General features: G+C 38.3%; 1 protein-coding gene across 6 annotated transcripts in view; it reads left to right on the forward strand.

The window, feature by feature from the left end:
- The window catches only part of LDAH (lipid droplet associated hydrolase), a 118,031-nt gene that overhangs the window by 20,511 nt on the left and 73,501 nt on the right, over positions 1 to 24,019 (forward strand). For 4 of the 6 annotated variants that reach the window (XM_049651995.1, XM_049651997.1, XM_049652000.1 and 1 more), the window contains exons 3-4: positions 7,604 to 7,747; positions 21,878 to 22,047. In XM_049651995.1, the coding sequence (XP_049507952.1) occupies positions 7,604 to 7,747; positions 21,878 to 22,047 (314 nt within the window). Of the gene's footprint in view, positions 1 to 7,603; positions 7,748 to 21,877; positions 22,874 to 24,019 lie in introns of all 6 variants that reach the window. The other 2 variants (XR_007462360.1, XM_049651999.1) reach the window with 2 other exon arrangements.

A 24,019-nucleotide genomic window follows, 5' to 3' on the forward strand; every position in this document is an offset into this window, starting at 1 on the left:
AGATATATCTCTATATCTCTATATATATCTATCTATCTGATATATATACATATATCTATATAGAGATAGATAGACACATATCAGCCTTAAAGATTAAGATTAAGAATGAAATTGTGACTATATATCATACCGTATATAGCTAAGCCAATGAGGTATTATGATTGCATTTCTTTTCTTGTACATTTTTTTCTTGTTGTTCTCTCTGAGCTAATTATTGTCTTATTTGCTTAGTTTTCTACTTTTGAATCACTAATTTATCCTAAAATTATTCTCTAGGAAATGAGAAAAAACGTTCTTTTAATGCATTTGAGTAATCAGTCTGGTTTTGGTTTTGTTTTTCTCATTTTTGTTTTGTTTTGTTTTGTTTTGTTTCTTTGGAGATACGCTTCCCAGAACTCTCAGTTCATTGGCTCCAGTCTGGACTGATTGCTCTGTAGGTCTGCTGCCCAGGCCATGCTGGGAATTCCTGTCACTTTTCTCCTGAGTTAGATTCCATTTCCTGGATCCCACATTTTCTTATTTCTTGCTTTATTGGTTAAGCACATCTCTTAGTAACTTCCTGAGAAGAGGTACATGGGAAGTAATCTTTTAAAGATCTGTCATGTCAGAAAATGTCTTAAACTTCTAGTTTGGAGATAATTTTTCCTTAGAATTTAGAGGGCATTTTAGCTGTTTTCCACAGTCCAGAGCTGCTTTTGAGAAGTCTTGATATCATTCTGATTTTTTATCTTTTGTATTTGAAGCTCACCTGCAAGGAAAAGCATTTTAGATCTTTTCTTTGTTCTAAGATTCTGAAACTTTACCATAGAGCACCTTGTATGGATATTTTTTTCATACACTATAGGTTTTTGTGTACCCTTTTAAACCAGAGAGTCATATACTTCAATCCTAAGAGCTATGTTTTCTCTTCTTTTTTTATAGTCACCTGTTTCATGGATAAATTATCATTTTCTTTGGCTTCTTGCATTATTAGAGTTTTTTACTTTCTTCCTTTTTCTGTTTGTTTGTATTAGCATTTGTTTTTCCTCAAATATCTGGTAATCCTGACTACCCTTTCATTTTTAAGAGGAAGACACAAACAGCTATTGGAATCTTTGTGTTCAGGGATGAGGCTTGTCCTCAGGTGTGCCTAGAGTGACCAGCTATTGTAGTCTGAGAGATTTTCTAGGACACATGCCTTTCAGTACTAAAACCACAACAGTCCTATGCAAAGCAAGATGGCTGGTCACCCTAGATCCCACACTAGGGTAAGGGTAATTGGGGAGGAACCCAGCATTTCACTGGAGAATTTCCAGCTTTCAGTTATCTCTACCTATTTCTTGGGTCATTCACTTTTCCTAGGAGGGAATCTCCCAATATCCTGTTTGAGGAGTGGAAGCCTGTTTGTGAATGTTCAGGGCTGAACAAGGGAAAGAAGGTAGGAAGTTTCAGTGTTTAGTAACAGTTAATCAAAGCTCTTCTCAGTATAGTGCTTCTGTTTTCAGTTGGCCTAAGATTCCTGACCCAAAACCTCTTCCGTTTAACCTCTTCTGGAAATAAAATTTCCAGTTTCCTTTCATGATATAACAGTCATTTTAGAAAGCAGTCTGTTGGCATCTATTGAAATTAAAAATACATATGCTTTAAGAGCAGCTAGGGAGAGTTTGAAATTATAGGCATGACAAGTACTGTTTGATGGAGCAGAGATTTGAGGCCATGGTAGAGTATAGGATTGAGAAGGTAAGTAGAAATGTTGTCTTGGACTGGAGACAGGATATTCTTCAGAGGCTAGCATGAAGGAGGTGAAGTTAGTTACCAAAGTGGAGAAAGTGTGAAAGCACGTCAGAGAGAGTAAAGTAATTTCCTGCCTCCTGAGCTCTGTTTTTTCTTCTAATTAAGAGTTGAGGTGATCTGTTGAGAATAAATATGGCAGAGGGTAGATAAGGGCCCTGAGGAAAGTGGTCAGCATTGAGAATAGCAGGTATACAGGATGAAAGGAATTATCAACTGAGAACAAGTAGATTTTGAGCAGCACTGTGATGGAATAGCAGGTATATTGGGAGTGAAGTCTGACCTATCAGAGGTAGAATGGTTTGAATGTTAACCATTTCTGGGTAATGAAAAAATCTAAACCAGTGGTTCTTAAAGTTGGTGTTGGGACCAGCAGTATCATCTGAGAACTCATGAGACATGCAGGTTCTCGGGCCCCACCCAGACCTTCTGAACCAGAAACTCTGGGGGTGGAACAGTCTGTGTTTTAACACGCCTTCCAGGAGATTGTGATATGCTTACTACCGATCCTAGGCTGTGGCTATCAGAATTAGTTGCTTAAGTTTCATGTGCAGGAAGTTCATTGAATTTGATCAGGGTAATGAATTATGGGACAAAATTGTTGGCTCAGTGAATCTACCCAGATTTTGAAATCTCCTGACATGGAATAGCACCTAAAATTGTTATTCAAGGGCCAGGGTTTTCAGGGAATGTGTGAGAGTGACTAAGAAGTTGATAGATGGAAATGGAGGAGGAGAGGTTGTTGCAATAAGGTAGACGAGTAGGTGGAGCTGACAGTTCCCTGTGCTTCCCTACTCAGAGGTGTCCGTTCACTCACTCACTTACCCTCAGAGCTGGGAAGCTTGTGTTGCAAAAGTCTTTGCTCTCCTTGAGGTGCATGAGGTGTTAGAGAAGAGTGCATGGGGCGCCTGGGTGGCGCAGTCGGTTAAGCGTCCGACTTCAGCCAGGTCACGATCTCGTGGTCCGTGAGTTCGAGCCCCGCGTCAGGCTCTGGGCTGATGGCTCGGAGCCTGGAGCCTGTTTCCGATTCTGTGTCTCCCTCTCTCTCTGCCCCTCCCCCGTTCATGCTCTGTCTCTCTCTGTCCCAAAAATAAATAAAAACGTGGAAAAAAAAAAATTAAAAAAAAAAAAAAAAAAAAAAAGAGTGCAGGCTCTACTGTGGACGCTTGAAAGGAAGAGTCCACCATAGGGGAGAGCCAGGTTTAAAATATGAGGAAGAGACAGATAGAGGGAGCGTTCAGTGAAGACACTGTGAAGAAAGAGAAACTTAAAACATTTGTTGCTTTGTGGTGTCATTGTTTTGTGGTGCTTTGACATTTTCAGATCATTCTTAGTTTTTCAGTGTTCTTTTATGTTTGCCCTTCTATTCTCATTGCTGCCCTTGGCCCTTTTCCTTGGAGTTCATGGGAGCTGAAGGCTGGTGCTGTTCATTAGTTTATGGAGTTCAGAATTGTATTTTATATTTGGGCTTAATCTATTTATACTGTGGGGAAAATTAGGATGACAGTATTTCAAAGATTGTTAAACCACTGAAGACATCATATTTAGTCTGTCTCTGATAGATTGATGTAACATGTCATTTTAAATCACTTTGCTTTTGCAGCTAGCAAAATTAATCACTTTTAAGTTGGTAATGATAATGAGGAGTGATTTATTAGAATCCACAGATTGAGGAACTTTTAACTTCGTCTTTTCCAGTGAAGCTTTGTTGTAGAATTTCTGTTAAGTAACAATATCCTTGGACTTTCTTTAAATAGAGAAATGACCAAAGGGAACCAATTTGAGAACTCACTGTAAAATATATTGAGTCATTATAACTCTCCAGTGGTCCTTTGGGGATAATAGAGTCATGTAGTATGTCTTAGATTTGAGTACAGTGATCAGAAATGGAGTGGACAAGGCTCCACGTGCAAGCCCAGTGTTCTTTCCATCTGACAACCTTCTGTATAGATGCTATGCCACATTAACTTTATATGTGGCAGGTTTTGTCTCCTACAAGATTAAGTGGAAGGCAAAAATCTACAATTGCTACGTTGAATAGTTTATTGGCAGTTGGGGTCTAGAGATGGTCACCACAGCCTCTGTTATATGTTACTCAAGCACTTGACTATATGTTTGATCAAGCATATGTTTATAACACATTTTGATATCCTTTGATAAAAAGTTTTACTAGCAGTTTTGTATTGAAATGTTTTCAAACATCCCTATACCTGAAAATACATGTATACATACATGTGTGAATGTGTGTATATCTGATTTTAGCTGCAGAAATAAGACCCTTTCAATTTTTTGTGGTTTCCTAACCAGGAAGTTAAATTCATGGTTCATAAAATGTTATTTAAGGGCCATGATATTTAAGCAGTGAAGTATGCAAAGACATTTAAACGGTTTGCATTACATTTTCCACTTCTATCTCACTTGTCAGTCGGATCTTCCTGATGCTTACTGGCCATCGTGGACTCTTCTGTTTCTTCAGGAGCCAAGCTCTTCATTGCTTGAGGGCCTTCGTACCTGTTCTTCTCCTGTTCTGGTATCTTCTTTCCTCAAATTTTTACAAGGTCGATTTCTTTTCATCTTTTGGGTCTTAGCTAAAGGTCATCTCCTTAAACATTTTTCTCAGGCCACCCTAATCTCTTCCCTTGAGGATCCTCCCACAATCATCATATAACTTCTCCCACTCTTGAATTAGCTTCTTTATTTATTTAGTTATATGTATATATTTTCCTACTGAATATGAATTATAAAAAGGCCTTTAACTGTCTTGTGCCTGACACAGTGACTTCCATGTAGAAGGTGATCAGTAAATAATTGGTAACTAAAAGAATATACAAAAGAAGCTATAGTACTGAATAGAATGAAATGAACATGAAGCAGTTGAAAGTATCATTTACTTGATGATGACAAAATAGTGAACAAGAAAGCTTCAAGGTATTTGCTTAAGATCTTATAGTCATTAAGCAAGAGAACTCAGAACCCAGAGATAGGTGGAAAAACTTGTTTTGTAGCAATTCATTAGCTAGTACTTTTCAGATCCATATTGTAACTCATTGTGATTCGTGGTAATTATTGCATCTAACTCATGTAGGTGTTATCTTTGGATTCTCCTTAAACCAGTTTTAACGTGCTGTGCACCTTAAACTTACAGAACACGACATGTCAGATTTATTCAATAAAAAAATAAATATATAATAACAATTATAGTAATAATAGCTACCATTTATTCAGCCCTTTCTGTGTGCCAGGTGTTGTGCAAGTAATTGCCCATTCATTATTCCTAATGATAAGGCCAGCTACTCTGTGGGGCTTTTATAAGATTAACTAATACAAGGTATGCAGAAGATCCTAAACGGGATAGTTTATGTTGAAGAACTGAAATGATGAAGAAATCAGTGTCAGGTAGTTTTATGTTCTTTTCTAAATTCAGTATTATTATTTTCTTTTGTATATTCTTCCAGTCATCAAGTACTTATTGAGCACTTATCATCTGTGTGACCTTGGGCAAGTTGTTCAACCTCTTTGTACCTCAGTTTCGTCATTCATAAAATGGAAGTAATAATAGTACTACCTCAGGTTGGGACTAAATGAGTTAATACATGTAAAGCACTCAAATGCTGCCTAGCATGTAGTAATTTCTAGCACTTTAAAATGTTGATGACTATTATTTTCTACCCATGTGAAAAAAAATGGTGAAACTTAGCTGAGAGACCTAAAACATTTAAATATGAGACATAACCCACTCCCAGAAGATTATACTCAGTAATATAAAAAACATCAAACCTTTTTAAATTAATGTATAAATGAGGTGAATTTCATCAGAATTCCAAAAATAAATTTTAAAAATTGAACCTGGTGGAAATAATTCTAAAGGTTATGACACCAGCCTAGAAAATTTAGGGGAAAAAATTAAGAGAAGGGATTTGGCCTGCCAGTTACCGAAACATTTTAAAAAAAAAAGAAAGGAAGGAAGAAAAACAATGTAGTAATCAAGGCAGTATGGTGCTGGCAGAGGAGAAAAGGAAAAAATAAATGGAATTATTTGGAATCAGAATTAGCAAGCAAATGTAAGAATTCAGGGTTGAATTCGGAAGACATTTCAAATCAATGCAGAAAGAATGGGTTATGTAATAAATGGTCTTGGGGCACTTGGCTAATCATTTGGAAAGAAGTTGGATTGCTACTTTGTACTTGATACTAAAAAATATTCCAAACTTATTAAAGATTTAAATATAAAACATGAAACAGTGCTGTCCACACCCACCTTAGATGTTATAGCCCCAGTGCTGTACACCCCTCCTCTCTTCGTCAGCCAGTCAGCTGACCAGAGAACATATTACTGCATTTAAAGAAGTTTCTGTACTATTTAACAAAGATGTCACTGGCACAGTTACAAAAAGGAATTTAGAACTCAAGTCGCTAGGTCTGAATGCAACAGAAGCAGACTAGCGATATGGACGACAAGACCATTTACCGCCATCGCTAGCCATGACACGTCTGAGTAGCTAACATTTATACAGCACTCGCATCGAGCAGTGTTTAGGTGCTTTACCTTTATTAATTCACTTAGTTCTCACATTAGGTAGTGCAGTTATTATCCTCATTTTGAAGACAAGGAAACCAAGGCTCAGAGAGGTTAAATAACTTTCCAGAGGTCACACACTTAATAAGTGCAAAGCCATGATTCCAACTCCCACAGTCTGGCTCCAGAGTCTGTGCCCTTAACCACTTTGCTACATTCCCTGTCAAGAAAACTGAAATGATGAAGAAATCAGTGTCATTTGACAAGGGTGACAGAGGTCATATCAGTGCAACAAAACCATGTCATCTAATTACAAAGAAGAGAAACCTAATAGCATGAAAAAATAATAAATTGTACAATAGATATTGCTGGAAATGAACTAGTGTCTGTGAAAGCATTATACAGATGGTGACTGCAAGATGAAACCCCATTTCACTGTCATTTCCCCCTAAGATATATCAGATTGACTCTTTTTTCTAAAAGGTTATTATTCATTCTGTTTCTCTATAGCAAACCCATGTCAAAAATACCTTCTGTACATACACAAGAAAAATCTATATGTTGGTGGTCTTTTTCCCAAAAGGTCAAACTATACATATGTTTACAATAGAAGTACTTGTGATAAATGACAAGGAAACACTCAGTACACTCCTCAAAGTACGCTTTGTGAATGATTCTTACACTGATTTGTTTTCATGCAGCTTGGTAACTGAGCAGAATAATATCTTGAAGGGCTTTAGAGGCAAGATTAATGACTTTAAACCAATAGGATGATAATGGGAAGCCAGTGTAAGGTGTTTAAATAGGATACAGCTATGATTTGATCTGAAGTTTGAGGGTATCTCTCTGGGTACCTGAAGAATGGATTCCCGGGGGACAAGAGTAGCCAGAACTCCCATTGGGAGACTAGTGCAGAAAACTTGATGGGAAATAATAATGCTAATGGAGAGAAGTAGACAGTGTGAGGATGTATTTTGGAAGCCAAGTTCACAAGACTTACTAGGAAATTGGCTGTGAAGAACAGAGAGAAACCGGTGTTAGTACTTGAGCATTTGGTGTAGGGTTGGTGGCTCCATTTATTAAGGAATAGGGAGGACGAATTTATCTTGAAACAGTTGGAGAACAAAGCAGGAGCAGGAATCTTCTGAGCGATCATTCCCAGACTTAAGGCAGAAAGGATATTAAAATTGAAGTGTATGTGTCAATGTTAACAGATTTGTAGAAGAAAGTGTGAGGATAAATCCATCGTTTCCACTCTGCACATCTTCTTATGTGAGCTTAGCTTTGGTTAACTAAGATCTGTGTTTCTTTTCTTAGGTAATCCAGGTTTTTGTTCCTTTTATGTACCATTTGCAAAGGCTCTGTACTCCTTAACAAACAGACGCTTTCCAATTTGGGTTATCAGTCATGCTGGACATGCTTTGGCGCCCAAAGACAAGAAGATTCTTACAACTTCAGATGGTATGTCTTTATTAACATCTGCTTTCCTTTACAGTGAGTGAGTGTTCATGAATCTGGAAAGCCTGCTAAGGTTAAGAGTTACATCATTGAAAACCTCTGCTTGTGGTATTGGGCCCAGGCTCTCACATTTTGGTAATTTTAGGGTTTTTAGAGTCATTTTAATTTTTTAAGGTAATTTTCTCTAAAAATTTGAGCAGATCAAACAATGTGTGTAAAACTTGCCTTTTCTGTGTACCAGCTAGTAATCAGCTATATATTTATTGATCAAGCACTATATCTCCAGAGTTGTACCACGAGGTGGTGGGGGAAAAAAGTATTATAAGCCATGGTCCTTACTCTAAAGAGGCCCTTACTCTAACATTTAGAGAATGATTAAGTGATAAACCCTGGCCTGCTAATCATGTAGATATTGAAGAAGTGAACAAAGGAGAGAACACAGTATCAGTTTGAAAAGACTTTGTGGAATAGATGGGTTTTGACAGTTGAGTAGAATTTGGATCTAGGGGGGTGAGGCGAGTGCACAGGTGTAACAGGCAGAAGAATTAGCACAGCAGGGAGAGAGATTCAGTAGGTGTGCCAGTGCTGGGCAGGGCCAGACACGGAGCAGCCTTCGACCTGGGGAGAGAGCTCTGACTCCATTGCTGGAGGCCTTTAAATGCAGGACATAAAACCATATAGCTGCAAATTACTTGCTTAAAAGCAAGTATTTTTATGCTAAAGCATAAAAATTTGGCATGTTCACTCTTCTAAAATAAAACAATGAGAGGGAAAAAAAACAACTTAACTTCTCTGTAGGCATCTCATTCAAGGGCCATTTGTCCTAAGCATGTCCCTTAGTTAATTTGAGGTGGGAGAGAGGTGGCTGTGGTGTCATTGCTGAGTTGCTCCTCGTCCTGGTGTGCCTCTCCTGTGGTATGAGCATTTTAATGAGCATCTAATTATATGGGAAACCACATGTGGGTAGGGAGGGAGAAAAGGGCAGGTGATAAGGGAACTCTCTGTACTAATCAGTAAAAATTTTCTATAAATCTAAAACCATTCTTAAGACCTAAAAATTACTGGAATTTAAAAATAATTTAATATTTACATTGTGCTCTTTATCACTGTTTTAACTTGGTCTGCCATAACAGAAACCATAGACTAGATAGCTTGATTAATAGGAATTTATTTTCTAGTAGTCTGGAGGCTATAAGCCCAAGATGAAGGTTACAGCATGGTTAGGTTCTGGGGAGAGCCCTCCTTCTGGCTTACAAATGGCCTCTCTTTCTTTGTGTCCTCATATGACAGGGAAGGAGACAGAACAATTTCATGTGCTCCAAGAAGCTCTCTGATGTCTCTCCTTGCAAGGCCACTAATTCCATCATTAGGGCCCCACCCTTATGACCACCTCTAATCCTAATTACCTCCCAAAGGCCCCATCTCCCAGTACCATCACATGGGGGTTATGGCTTCAATATAAGAATTTTAAGGGAGACAAACATTTAGTCCAGGACAGTCATGAGTAAGAATGTTTTATACATATATTTTTAAGCTTTATTTATTTTGAAAGAGAGAGAGAACAAATGAGAGGCTGAGAGAGAGGGGGAGAGAGAGAATCTTAAGCAGGCTCCACACTGTCAGCACAGAGCCCAACTCAGGGCTCGATCTCACAAACCTTGAGATCATGATCTGAGTGAAATCAAGAGTCAGACACTCAACCCACTGAGCTACCCAGGTGCCCCACGAATGTTACGTATTGACATTCCAAATCTGATCACAAGTATAGGTCAGCATATATATATATATACCTGAATATATATTGTACCTGAATAATACTAAAACATACCAGTTACTACTTGAAATAGTTTTACTAAATATTTAATCAGGTTTTAATAGTTGCCTTTGGTCTGTCCTCAGAAGTATTTCAAAACTGGTCCTTTGAGGGTGCTAGGGTGACTCAGTCAGTTAAGCCCCCAACTCTAGATTTCAGTTCAGGTCATGGTCTCATAGTTCATAGGATTGAGCCCTGAGTCAGGCTGTATGCTAACAGTGTGGAGCCTGCTTGGATTCTCTCTCTCTCTCTCTCTCTCTCTCTCTCTCTCTCTCTCTCCCTCCCCCCTCTCATAATAAATAAGTAAACATTAAAAAGGAAAAAAAAAAAGAAACTCATTCTTTGAAGCCTTGAGTAATGAGGGAAGTTTCTGTTCTAAGTAGAATTTCTTCCCACATTCATGAACATCTGCATGTGTGCTAAATTTGTAATAATTGCCTTATTTGAAGAAACGGGTGACAGCTAAGAGGTGTCTTATTTTTATCCACATCCTGTTTTTGGCTGTTAACTGGAACATATGGTCAAGACACAATGTAGTTTTTGCAGAATTTAGGAACCAGAACCACCCTCACGACTACAAGGTTGATGGCTCTTTGGTTCTGTTGTTAGTATGGAGTTTGCTTCTCTTTTCTTTTCCCTCCTGAAGCCGTAGCTCAAACTCTTTGTGTGTCACCTCACTGTGAACATCTCAGCTCCCTGGCTTTTGACCTCCCCTCTTAATTCTCACATATGGTAGTAAAGATCAGCTTCCTGAAATGTTAGTTCTGGTTCCAGAGTCCTGTGTTAACTCTAAGTTGATTTTAACATGAGATACCAGCTCCTGAGAATGGAATTTAATCTCCTTCCTCCCCGCCCCTGCACCCCACCAATTTCACTTAATTTACTCATTTTAACTTGTCTCTTTGCTAGCACTTAGGGAAAAATATGCCTGTACTTACAACAAATCTGTTGGACTTACATTGTTTATTGTTAGGTAAGTCATCAGCCAGATTTCCTATGTCCTCCTCTTTCTTTAAGATATCACATGTAAGATTACCCTCATCTCAGGGGCGCCTGGAGTAACTCAGTTGAACATCCGATTCTCGACTTTGGCTAAAGTCATGATCTCACAGTTGGTGAGATGAGGCCCCCCATCAGACTCTGTGCTGACAAGCGTGGAGCCTGCTTGGGATTCTGACACTGTCTCCCTTTCTCTTTGCCCCTCCTCTGCATGCTCTAAACAAACAAACATTAAAAAGAACCCTCATCTCCGGAAACCCTCCACTCCTCTCTGCTCAGTTTCCACTCTGTGCTCAGGCCTTTGGTAAGTCAGACTTCACTTCAGTACTTTAGTAGCTCAGATTTCTTCTGCTACACTTCCACCATCTTTTTTTACTTCCCTAATTATCTTCTATGTAGAATTATAGATCTACAGATCCAGTGCAATCCTTGTATAAATTCCCACCAAAATTCCAATGGCATTTTTCACAGAAATAGAAAAAAAAATCCGGGGTGCCTTGGTGGCTCAGTCGAGTAAGTGTTCGACTTCGGCTCAGGTCATGATCTCATGGTTTGTGGGTTCAAGCCCCACATTGGGCCCTGTGCTGACAGCTCAGAGCCTGGAGCCTGCTTTGGATTCTATGTCTCCCTCTCTCTCTGCCCCTCCCCCACTTGCACTCTGTTTCTGTCTCTCAAAAATGAATAAACGTTAAAAAAAATTAAAAGAAAAAAGAAATTAAAAAAATCCTAAAACTCATATGGAATCATAAAAGGCACCAAATAGCCAAACAAACCTTGAGAAATAAGAACAGAGCTGAAGGCGTCATGCTTCACGATGTCAAACTATATTGCAAAGGTGGTAATCAAAACAGTGTCACACTGGCATAAAAACAAACCAGTGGAATAGAATAGAAAGCTCGGAAATGGACACACACATATAAAGTCAATTAATCTTTGACAGGGACTCCAAGAATACACAATGAAGAAAGAGATAGCATCTTCAGTAGATGGTGTTCAGAAAACTATATATCCAAATGCAGAAGAATAAACTGAAATACAGTTTATAAACTGAAATACTGGAAATTAATTCAGAATGGATTAAATATTCACATTAAGGCCTGACACCATAAAACTTATTCTAGAAGAAAACATAAGGAAAAATACTCCTTGACAGTGGTTTTGGTGGTGATTTTTTGAATATGACACTGGAAGTATAGGTATGAAAAGCAAAAATAAACAGTGGGACTATCTCTAAAAAGCTTCTGCACAGCAAAGGAAACAATCAACAAAATGAAAAGATAACCTGTGGAATGGGACAAAATATTTGTAAACCATCTATCTGATCCAAAATATATAAGAAACTTACATACTTTGATAGCAAAAAAATTAAAAGTCTGATTTAAGAATGAACAGATTTTTTCAATAGTCAAGAGGTGTATGAAAAGATGTTCAACCTCACTAATCATTAGGGAAGTACAAATCAGAGCCACAGTGAGACTCACTTCACATCTGTTAGGATGACTGTTATCAAAAAGATAAAAAAAAAGTAACAAGTATTGCCAAAGGTGTGGAGAAAGGGGAACCCTTCTGTACTGTTGGTACAACCATTATAGAAAATAATATGGGAATTCCTCAAAAATTGAAAATAGAACTTCCATATGATCCAACAATCCCACTTCTGGATATATATCTTTTTAAAAAATATTTGTTTACTTATTTTGAGAGAGAGAGCGTGTGTGGCAGAGGGGCAGAGAGAGAGGAAGAGAGAGAATGAGAGAATCCCAAGCAGACTCCGCGCTGTCAGAGCAGAGCTTGATATGGGCCTTGATCTCATGAGCTGTGAGATCATGATCTGAGCTGAAATCCAGAGTTGGATGCTCAACCTACTGAGCCACCCAGGCGCCCCTGGATATATGTCTAAAGGAAATGAAATCAGTATCTCAGATATCTGATATGATATCCCATATTCATTGCAGCGTTATTCACAGTATATGGATAATTCCAGGATATTGAAACAACTTAGTGTCTGTTAATGGATGAATAAAGAAAATGTATATGTAGACACAATGGGATATTATCCAGCTATAAGAAAGAAGGAAATCCTACCTTTTCAACATATTGATAAACCTGGAGGATAGTATGCTAAGTGAAATAAACCCGACACAGGAAGATAAATACTGTATGATCTCAGTTATATGTGGAATTGAAAAAGTCAACCTCCCAGAACCAGAGGCTAGAATTTTAATTGCCGGATTTGAGGAATGGGGGAAATGGGAAGGCACTGGCCAAAGGGTACAAACTTTCAGTTGTAAGATGAATAAGTTCTGGGGATCTAACGTACAGCATGATGATTCTAGTTAATAATACTATATTGTATAACTGAAATTTGCTAAGAGAGTAGATCTTGGTGTTTGCACCATCACAAAAAAGAGAAGAGGTGATTATTCCCTCCATCTCGAGCCTACTGATGGCAGTGCCCTTAGTTAGGGATGCCTGCAGCACTTGCCCACACACACATTGCTGGTAGGGAGCTCCACAGACATTTCCTTCATCAGGGCACATATTTATGGCTGTGCTGGCTCTTGTGGTTCTTATTGTGATCCGCAGGATTCACTTCAGCAAGAAACCATCATACCATCAGGGAACTCTGAGGAAACAAGATTTATTACCTATAGTTCCTGGAGGGTACATGGCACGGGGAATAGATATGGGGCTCTGCCTTTATTAGGGTCTGAGGGTGGGGGGTCTACAATTTTGGAGGTTTACTCTGTAGAGCCAGAATCAGGGTTTGGGAAGGTAGAAGTGGGTTACACAACAGTCAGTTAATTAAATTACCCAAGGCTTTCTGAAAGGTACCTTTGTGGGGGGGGTGGGGGGGTGGGGGTGGTATAGTTCCTTATCTGGTTGTTTTGCTAGCAGCTGTGTCATAGAGATGGCAATATGTTTATTGAAGATGGATGTCTTTTGAAGTGGATACCTCGTCAATCAAAAGCTTAATGTCAGGTACTTACACTACACTGCGTAGGTGATGGATATGTTCATTTGACTGTGGTAATCGCTTTACATTGTATACACATATCAAATCATCACGTAAAAACAATCATGTATAACCTAAATATATACAATTTTTATTTGTTAATCATATTTCAATAAAGCTGAAGAAAAACAATTATAGATAGTGGATGATGGGTACTTGGGGGTTTATTATACTATTCTCTCTACTTTTATGTATGTTTGAAAGTTTCCACTCTTGAAAAAAAACTTTAAAGAAATAAAAATAATTATAGAATCTTAGATCTAAAAGTATCTACAGCAATCCTACCATGAACCCTTATTTTTTAAGGAAAGAAAATGAGGCCCAACAAGGCTAAATCACCTGCTGGTGAGTGGCAGAATTTTGACAGAAGTGCCTTTTTCATAGTGTCTTTTTCTCTCTGTTATTGTGTGTGCTTGCGCACACTTGTGTGCATGTGTGTGTGTGTGTGTGTGTGTGTGTGTGTGTGTGTCCTTGTGTCCCTCTATGAATGCAATTCACTTGATATTGAGAGTCTTTTACACTTTGCAAAAGACTAGGGTATACTTTGAAAAGTAAGTCGATCCTGATTACCTAGCATGAGAGATTTTCAGAGCAGTAGTAAGTGAAACTAAATACACAGATCTTGTTGCCTTGATTAAAAACATCTATTTCAACAGCCATTGTATTGAAATGTAACTGAAGGTGGACAGAATGTAGAGCAAGATACTTGCTCTGCTATGAACTATTTTAAAAGATACATCTTTATTGTTTTAATCTATTTCTTCATAATGTGCCCAAAGAAATTTGGGGGTTCAATACCATAGTTTTTCCTTTGTAAGGAAATTTATATGTTTGCTCAAAGTGTGTTTTTGCTGTTTGGAAAACAGAGGTGTTAAAAGAATTCTTCTTAGAAAACAGACTCAATTAACACGCTAAACCTCTAGAGGCTGCCGGCCCTTCTGGCCTGTTATCTTAACCTCTGGCAAGAGAAGAGACAAGCCCAGGACAGAGGGAGCCAGGAAGTAGTGGAAATACCTCGGGATACTCAGTGAAGGATAATGCATCCTCTTTTCTGTAATGTAATGGTGATTAGCTAACATATCTGATTCCTACATTCTTAACCTGGGTGAGAAAGACCATCTACAATAGAAGCTGTGTACTGAATTACCTAATGAGAGCAACATTCAACTCAGTTATCAACAGTAAGTCCTTAAGTGAAGACAAAACCAAGCATTTGAACATGATGAGCAACTTTGAAAGTTGAAAATAGATTCAAAGAGTAACCCTAGATGAGGGCTTCTCAAATTTTGGCCAGCATCAGAATCACCTGGCGGATTCGTTAAAACAGATGAGTGGGTGTCACCCCAAGTTGTTGATTCACATAGATGTGGGGTGGGATCTGAGAATTTGCATTTTTAACAAGTTCCTGGGTCATGTTGATACTATTAGTCCTGAGACCACATTTTCATAACCATTACTGTAGATCTTCACCAGTAAACACTAGTGAGGAAAACCAGTAGAAATTAACTGTTGTATGTCTGGATTTCTGAGAAATGTCTTTAGTTCTTGTTTTATTGTTCTCGTTATTTATAACTTTGAGTATACTTGTTGCTTAGGCTGCTTCTCTATTGAGTTAATAACTTAGTAATTAGAGCCTGGTTCCTCTGCTCCCTAATGAGAACAGTGCCATCTAGAGGCATTAGCCCAGAGGGCCACCAGAGGGCCAAAGGAAGCTGTGGTTTATCTAGAGAGGGTGAATGGACAGCTCATCATCATCGAGGGTTTATTGGCAACCTACTTGGTTATTACATGAAAATTCCAGTCTCCGCCTTTTAGGTTAGTGCCTTTCTAAAAATTTGTTTAAATTTTTTTGTTTATTTTATTTTTGAGAGAGAGAGAGCATGCGAGCAGAGGAGGGGCAGGGAGAGAGACAGAGGATCTGAAGCAGGCTTTGCACTAACAGCAGAGAGCTCAATGTGGGGCTCAGACTCACAAACAGTGAGATCATTACCTGAAGTCGGATGGTTAACCAGCTGAGCCACCCAGGTGCCCCAGGTTGGTGCCTTTCTGTCTGTTCTGAGGAGCCAAAACCTCTGTGCAGGGCAGGGGAGGGTGCTGTGGGCCCCACTTGCACCCTCATTTAACCAGAACAGTTCTGCTTTCATCTGTTTTACATAGTGAAAGTTATGTTTGCAAATGCAATCCATGGTAGATTGCTTTGGATAGGCAGGACAGATATATTATTCATCATCCAAGATTATTGCTCTAAAGTACAGGTTTTTTGACATGCAAAATATGGCGTGAAAAAGATGTAATCATTGAGAGAAAGGACATAAGCTATAACCACCCATCAGATGTTGAAAGTATGTTTTGCTTCATATTAGCACATGTTAAAATTATGAACAGTTGGAAATAATATTCTAGTTGCACCACATTATCACAATCATAAATTGAGTATAATTGGGAGAACAGATGTTCACCGATGTCAGAAGGGGGTGATTCAAGACAAAAAAAAAAAAGCGTGAAAAGAAAATGTGAGGAATTAGAAGTATAAACTCTTTCTGGCTTTGATTTACTATAGAGTCAGCTTACTTGATGGCAGATTCATTATCAACTATTTTAAGTCATTTGTTCAAAAAGTATAACATAAAAGCTAGAAATCACAGTGGTTTAGTTTCAGCTGATAAAACATTACCTAAAAAAGTTATACAATCTTTCAACTAATGATGAATTTGGGTCATGCTTATCCAAAGAAACAATAAACCACTCCCATTCCAGTATTCAAACAGAAGGAAAGAGAGAAAAATGGAGTTTTCTCTCTTGCCAGAACCTTGATTGTCAGAGGAACATGATGGTAAAATGGAATGGTTAGATGAGCCCAAGGCAAGGACAGTCAGTCAATGCTCGGGGCTCACAGTCATTGGAAATAAACAAGTCTCTAAGTAAGTGGGAAGAGACAGAAAACCAAAGGGCAGAGCAAGAAAAGAAGTTAAGAATCAAGCAAATTGTAGAGTCTTGGGGGAGACAGAAGTATGAAGCACAGCAGGACTAAGGAGAGTGACACTGCAGTTAGTGTCCTGTTACTGGGTCTCTGCCCCTTTCTTTGTGGACCTTAGGTATCTTCTTACTGCTCATGCAGTGGAACCCCGACTCCTTGGTGATGTTCAGTGTCCTCCTTGATCTAGTTGCAGCCTTCCTTTCCGACCTCATTTGTCTTGTCCCACCTCTCTATAACCATAGACACAGAACTCATCACTTTCCAAAATTACACCTCACACTTTTATGCCTTTGAGCTTTTGTTATTTACTGTAATAACATTATGTTCTCCTTGCTGAACCAATCTCTCTGTCTCTCTCTTTCTCTCTCATTTCCCATATTTTCCCCCATTGAAATCTTTAGCAGATCATTGGGTTTTGTCAGGGTTTTGGAAAGCATAATTTGATGACCCTGGTTTTCACCATCTATTTGGAGAATAATAATTAGAAATTATTTTACAAGGCATGTTTGGGTTTTACAAAGGTTTTTGTTTGATAGCAGTTTTAAATAGAGTGCCTAACGTCACTGCGTTACATACCTTAAAGGCTAACAGAGTCACACCAATGTTTAGATACAGGGAGTTTACAGAACTACTTAGGGGGCCAGGGACAGTCAGGGCCTAAACTATGAGGGTGTGCTTTCACATCGACTTAGTAAATTCAGGGCACCATCATAAAAGGAAGGCCTTTGGATCAGTAAATTAAATGAGCATAAAGAATTAGAGACAGTTCATGTCCACTGTTTCACTGATATTTGGCATAAATCTAGGTAAAGTCCTTTGGGGCTTTTGTATTCCATTGAAAGTAATGAAGAGGGGCGCCTGGGTGGCGCAGTCGGTTAAGCGTCCGACTTCAGCCAGGTCACGATCTCGCGGTCCGTGAGTTCGAGCCCCGCGTCAGGCTCTGGGCTGATGGCTCGGAGCCTGGAGCCTGTTTCCGATTCTGTGTCTCCCTCTCTCTCTGCCCCTCCCCTGTTCATGCTCTGTCTCTCTCTGTCCCAAAAATAAAAAAATAAAAAAAATAAAAAAAATAAAAAAACGTTGAAAAAAAAAAAGAAAGTAATGAAGAAGTGAAGGGTGGTTTCCCCTATAAAACTGATGTAAGATAGGTAAGAACAATATGCCAAAGCATTCTTTATTAAAATTTTTTCTTTTATTTTGAGAAAAAAATTTTAAATGTAGAAAAGTACAAACAGTAGTGTAACAGTCCAAGATTCCGTTAGTTGATTTTCTCTTGATAGTTAACACTTTGCCATAATGGCCATATTTACCATCATTGCCTCAATATTTTCTGTTAATAAATAAAACAATACAGAAAATTTTCATTTTTAGATCCTATCTCCAGTTATAATTTAGAGTAGATTATATTTGTAGTGACATGAATGTAATGATGCACAACATGTGATATTGTTTTGTGTTTTTAAAGCTTTACCTGAAGAGTAAATCATATATGTCTTCCTCAAAGCATTCTTTAAAATATGAAGTGCCATTTTTAGCCTTTTAATATCCCTATGTAAGTTGTTTAATTGAAGTTATTATTAATAAATAGCTTTGGAGTAATGATGGGGGCAGGATGGAAGAGTCCACTAGTTGAGAAATTCTGGTGTGAGAGCGGAGAGCTACTGTCTGTAGACTCAGTCCCAGCAAAAGGCTCATGTAGGCTAATCTCCAATTTTGTTAGTTAGATTGCATTTGAGTGTATAGAGTATACATTTATAGTAGTATGCATTAGTAAGGAATATTTCCTGCATGTTTATCTTGGTTTATTTGGAGAAGGACACGGTAGTTTTCATGAAACCAGTATGCATTACCTTTCAGCTGTGATGCAGTAAAAATGTGTCCTTTTCTCGAGGAAATGCTTGATATATACTTATTTCAGTGTTTTACAATTGTGTTTTTATCTATTTCTGTTTGCTCTTATTAGATTCTGAACTCCTTGAAGGGAAAGGGAGTATATTGTATTTATATCTGTATTTTCAAAGTCACCATGAGCCAACTAGTCACCATTTTCTGTCAGAGTGGTCAATTCAGTTGACGTGAAATGGAACAAAATAATAGTTCTCAGATTTCCTGTATCCTGAATCTGTCAGGGATACATATTTTTTTATTTATTTTTTAAATTAATTAATTAATTTACTTATTTATTTATTTAGAGGGAGGAGGGGCAGAGAGAAAGAGAGGGAGACAGAGAATCTCAAGCAGACTCTACACTGCCAGCACAAAGCCCAATGCAGGACTTGAACCCACAAACCGTGAGATCATGACCTGAGCCTAAATCAAGAGTCAGATACTTAACTGACATGCCACCCAGGCACTCCCATAATATTTTGATCTAAGAATGACAGAATGTTAATAACTGGATCAATCAATTTGAATAACTAGATGAAAAGTAAATATGAAGTGCTAATATTACTTAATTCCTCTATGAACTTTGTAGAAACAGATTATATATACCTTTTGAAATAAATTCCAGCATCAGTAAATGAGCTATAAAGTAAATTCCATAGAAATGGGCCTAAGAAATAGGGCCAGGTTCTAAAATGGAATTGTCAGTATCATATTTAAGACTGTATCTGGATAAAGATTATGTTCCAAACATACTTTGTTGATTGTAATTTGGAGTACATTTTTCTATAGAGAGAATAGCTTAAGTAATTTCCATATTATTATTCTTCTGATTTGGGTACAATTGAATGTAGTTTTTTTTACTGTATTTTGTGGACAGTAAGTTAATGATTTCTAGCATTTTTTCAGAGTATATTAAAATAAAATATGAAAATATGTAGTGAAGTTTATAGCTTTTTAACTTCTAGTTTTTGCTAGTAAAATAATGTCCAGGTAGCACATTTAAATTTGCTATCAACATTGTTTCTAGAAAGTGCTTTCTCCTTTAATCTCATTACTACAGCAGACACTAATAAGTAACGTGTTTACCTTGGGAATCTTCTGAGGAGTTCCCAGAAGTAAAGCCAGATTTACTTCTGAAATACTCGTTTGAGTAATCTTTTGAATTTTAATATGCATTAAAGTTTATCCAAAATATAATCTTTTAGAACGTTATTTCTGCTGCCAGTGAAGTTTTAAAATGTTCACTGCATTTAGCTCGTTCCCTTTCTGTTTACACTATCCACGTAAATGTCCTTGGTATATATTCGAGGGAGGACATAAATGACAGGAACTGAAGTGACAGCAATCGTAACTATCATTTCTGTCACAGTTTATGCCAGACAGCTGTGCTCTGTGCTTCAGAAGCGTTGTGTTTACACTGCCAAGACTACCTCCATTATATATGAGGACACTGAAGCCAGGTTAAGGGACTTGCCCTAGCCACCCTCCTAGTGAGGTTCTTGGCTGGGATTTAGACCCAGATTTATCTTGCCCCTAGCACCCATGATGTTTACTACACCATACTATCCCAACGAAAGGAAGATTTTTGACATTTTCAAACATTGTGTATTTTGAAAAATAAAGGATTTGGCTTGCAGGTGTTACAGATGCTTGTTTTTAGAGTATCTGAGAACAATATGATCCCTTCTGGGTGGACTGATCAGAGAAGATAAACTGAGAGGGAAGCATAAACTACTCAAACTTAAGTGTAATATTAAATAAACATTTGGGTTGGGAGCTATCAGGGGCCCTACCAAAGTCAGACTTCCAGATTCTGTCTCTTCCCAAGTCTGTTTGATGCTGAACTTCCTTGTTAAACGGAGAATGGATTCAAGGCTGACGTAGGAAGAAGGATTAGGGCAGAACACATCTTACCCGAGAGATCAGTAATACCATGGAAAAAGGGAACTAAGCCTCACTGACTGGGTAGAAAGGTCTTCAGAAACTGTATGCCAGGCATTGGGAGACAGAGATAAGAGACATAAATTGTAAAGTAGGAATAAATCAGGAGTAGTGTGGTGAGATAAACGTGGATGGGATGTTGTGGGAACTGAAAGGAAGGCTACTTTCCCCTCGCCTACTGAATCATGAAATGGCCTTTCAGAGGAGATGACACTTGTTGGGAGGTTGAAGGATGAAGAAGAGTTGGCCTGATTAACGGGGGGAGCTGAGCACCGAAGAAAATGAAAACAGCATGTACAGATAAAACTAAAGAGCAGTCCTTTGCAATGAGTTTCGGGTACCTTTCGAATGAGCCACGTTGTGGCTCATTATAGTTCACATGAGTAACTTGTAGGAGTCAAATTCTAGTAATCCAAATTTTAATAAAGAATTTATTACACCTTATGATACTTTGAAATATTACAGGTTCATAAGGAAAACCTATTGACGTTTTCTATATGTATAGAATATCAGAGCTGACAGCATCCTCAGAGAATGTCTAGTCAGTACATATTTTCACACCACACAAATATTTACTGCGTGCTAGTAGTCACAGAGGACACAGATGAAAAGATAGACCTTGCCTCCAAGGAGCTCACAGCCTCCCAGAGGAAATAAGCAGACCATAACACAAGTATGATAAAGGGTTGTAATAAGGATAGAGAGTACTGGTTAAACACAAAGGAAGACTCATTCATTTTTCTTGGACATTAGCTAAAGTTTTAATTAGCTCTTGAAGATTCCAGAAGACAGTTCATTTAAGGAAGGAAAGGAAGAAAGGATATTTCAGTTAAGGCTGCTGGTTAAAAGGAACAACTTACAACATTTCTCCTTAAGCCCTTCAGTCAAAGTTCTTCAAACAAAAATTACCTCAAATAATGAAGCACTGTCATGGATAGTTGTCTATTAATAATACAAACTGGCCTAACCAGTGGTTCTCAGTGTGTGGTCCTGGGACCAACATGTCCGGGATGCTTAGAAATGCAAATTCTTGGGCCCCAACCCAGACCTACTGAACCAGGAAGTTTGGTGGTGGGGCCCAGCAGTCACCGCTTTCACGTGTCCTGCAGAGGATTCTGATACCTGATCAAGTTTGAAAACTAGTGGCCTAAGCGAACTGTAGTTCATGGAATAGTTGAAAGTTCATGGGCTTTGAGGACAAAACCTGGGTTTGAATCTCACCTTTCTCACTTATTAGGTGTGTGACTGTCAGTCTATCACCTAATGTCTGTGAGCTTTGGGATTTTCATCTATAAAATGAAATCACTAATACTTCCTTTCCAGGACTGTTGTGAAGACTGGTTGATGTAATTTAAATAAAGTGGTTAACACTGTAGCTAGTACATTTGTAGGCTTTAAATAAATGGTGACTGCTACTGTTGTTAGTTTTTTTAGATATTTTTCCCAGTGAATTTATTACTTTCACTAATTGAGTGAAAACATATTCATATCTTTTGCTTTTAGATTCAAATGCTCAAGAAATCAAAGACATCTATGGACTACAAGGTCAAGTGGAACACAAGCTAGCTTTCTTGAGAACTCATGTGCCAAAGGAAATGAAACTTGTGGTCATTGGCCATTCAATAGGCTGCTATATTTCCCTTGAGATTTTGAAGCTTGCTCCTGAACTGCCAGTAAGTATGCCTCAGGCGGTGACGGTAGGTGCCTGATGATGCTCTTGCACAAATCCTCCTCAGCTCTCCTTCCCCCTTTTGTCTCTTGTTTAACTGATCAGTAAAACAGAGAGGGGGGTTATTTGGTGGCTGTGTTTACTTTTATTTGTATTATCGTGGGCCTGTGCTAGTGTATGTATGTTCATGAAATTTCCATGTGTTTCAAAAAATAATACGGTAAGAGGTAGGGATTTTTCCAGATGGATGCCATTGAATCTAGGGTTACCTGGAATTCTGAAGTTGTATGTAACTCATTGTCTTTTATAAAAGAATAGTGAAGAGCAGTTACCAGCTACGACCCAGCAAGAATCTTTATTGGGAGAGTATTTTGCAAATGTTCATGCCTCCTTTCAAAAGGAAGAAAATTTATCATCATTATCATCATCATTATCATCAGTAGGCAAACAACAGCTGCCCTTTATGGAACACTAAATCTTTATTAGGTCATAAGTCTGGGCCCTTATCTGTTCCACAGCTTGGCAGCCTTTTTGAGACATTCACTTATTCATTCGCAAATTATTGGGTGCCACTAGGTGTCAGATATTAAGTGAGACACTGGAGACACAGAGACCTGTTTAAAGTGCCCAAGAAAGCTGGTGAGCTAGAAGAGACTTAAAACAGAAACTTGTACTTTCACTAACATGTACCATTGAAATGACCTTTTGAATGGATGCAATTCACAACATAAAGCATTTCTTTATTTGATAAACATATATTAAACACTGGCCATGTGTCAGGCCCTGAGCTGTGTTTCGAGGACATCCCAGTGAGTAAGACAGCCTTTGAGGTAAGAGAGTCCAAAGTCTCGTGAAGGAGACACACTAACCCATAGGTCTGATAACTGTGATCTTACATAAGTACGGGGTGTGAGGGAGTACTATTTAACCTTGTAATCCAAATGCAAGATTGAAAGTGATTCCTTCCTGGAATCTCATTCCATATGATAAAATACATCTAGTGGAGTTTCGGAGCTCACTAGGAATTTTCTTTTTCTACCAGCTTGGCACACTTACTTCTTATAATCGCCCTTAGGAAATGTACAACTATAGCCTCCGTGGGTGTGTTTTTTAATACCAAATGGAAATTGTTAACTTTCTTTTATTGAGTATAAGAAAATGTATTTTTCATTTCTGAATGTGATTTTGATAAATTCAAGATTGCAATCCATTCGCTGTTTTATTGTTTCTATTTTTTTTTCCCATGGATAAGCCATCTTAATCAGAAAGGAGAGATTTCATTTCTGTTTTTAGCATTTGGCTTGGCTTCTAATCTCTTTTGTGCCTTCTAAATCTCCTCCAGTACTGTGTGATGAGGTTACCATCTTCACAGTGCCCAGCCCTGCCACTCAGTGCTTCTGTTTACACAGTTGCCATAAGCCCTGGTTCCAGAGCTAAGACACCTACCTACGTTCAAACAGTCAGTGTCATATTTTCTCTGTGTGATCTGGGACAAGTTATGGAGTATCTCTGTACCTCTGTTTCCTCATCTGTGAAATAGGGATAATAATCTGTTCCCCAAAGGATTTTTGTGAGGAATTATATAAAGAAGTAAGAATGCTGTCTAGACCTTAGAAGTTCCACAATAGGTATTAGCTATTATTATGATGATGGAAATGACAGTGGAACCATTGGCTCACTAATTAAGTTAAGTACTATATTAGTTATCAACAGCAAGTAACAAATTGCCCCAAAGCGTAATAGCATAAAACCATACACGTTTATCCTCTCACAGTTTCTGTGGGTCTGGGATCTGGCTGATCTTATGATCTTATGAGACTGCAATCAAGGTGTCTTCCAGGGCTACAGTCTCATTTGAAGATTTGAATTGAGACAGAGGTGCTTCTAAGCTCACTTATGGGGTTGTTGGCAGGACTCCATTCCTTGAGGGCTTTTGGAATGATGACCTTGGTTCATTGCTGGCACTTGGGTGGAGT

This window comes from Panthera uncia (genome assembly GCF_023721935.1).
Source record: "Panthera uncia isolate 11264 chromosome A3 unlocalized genomic scaffold, Puncia_PCG_1.0 HiC_scaffold_12, whole genome shotgun sequence".
Taxonomy (NCBI): domain Eukaryota; kingdom Metazoa; phylum Chordata; class Mammalia; order Carnivora; family Felidae; genus Panthera; species Panthera uncia.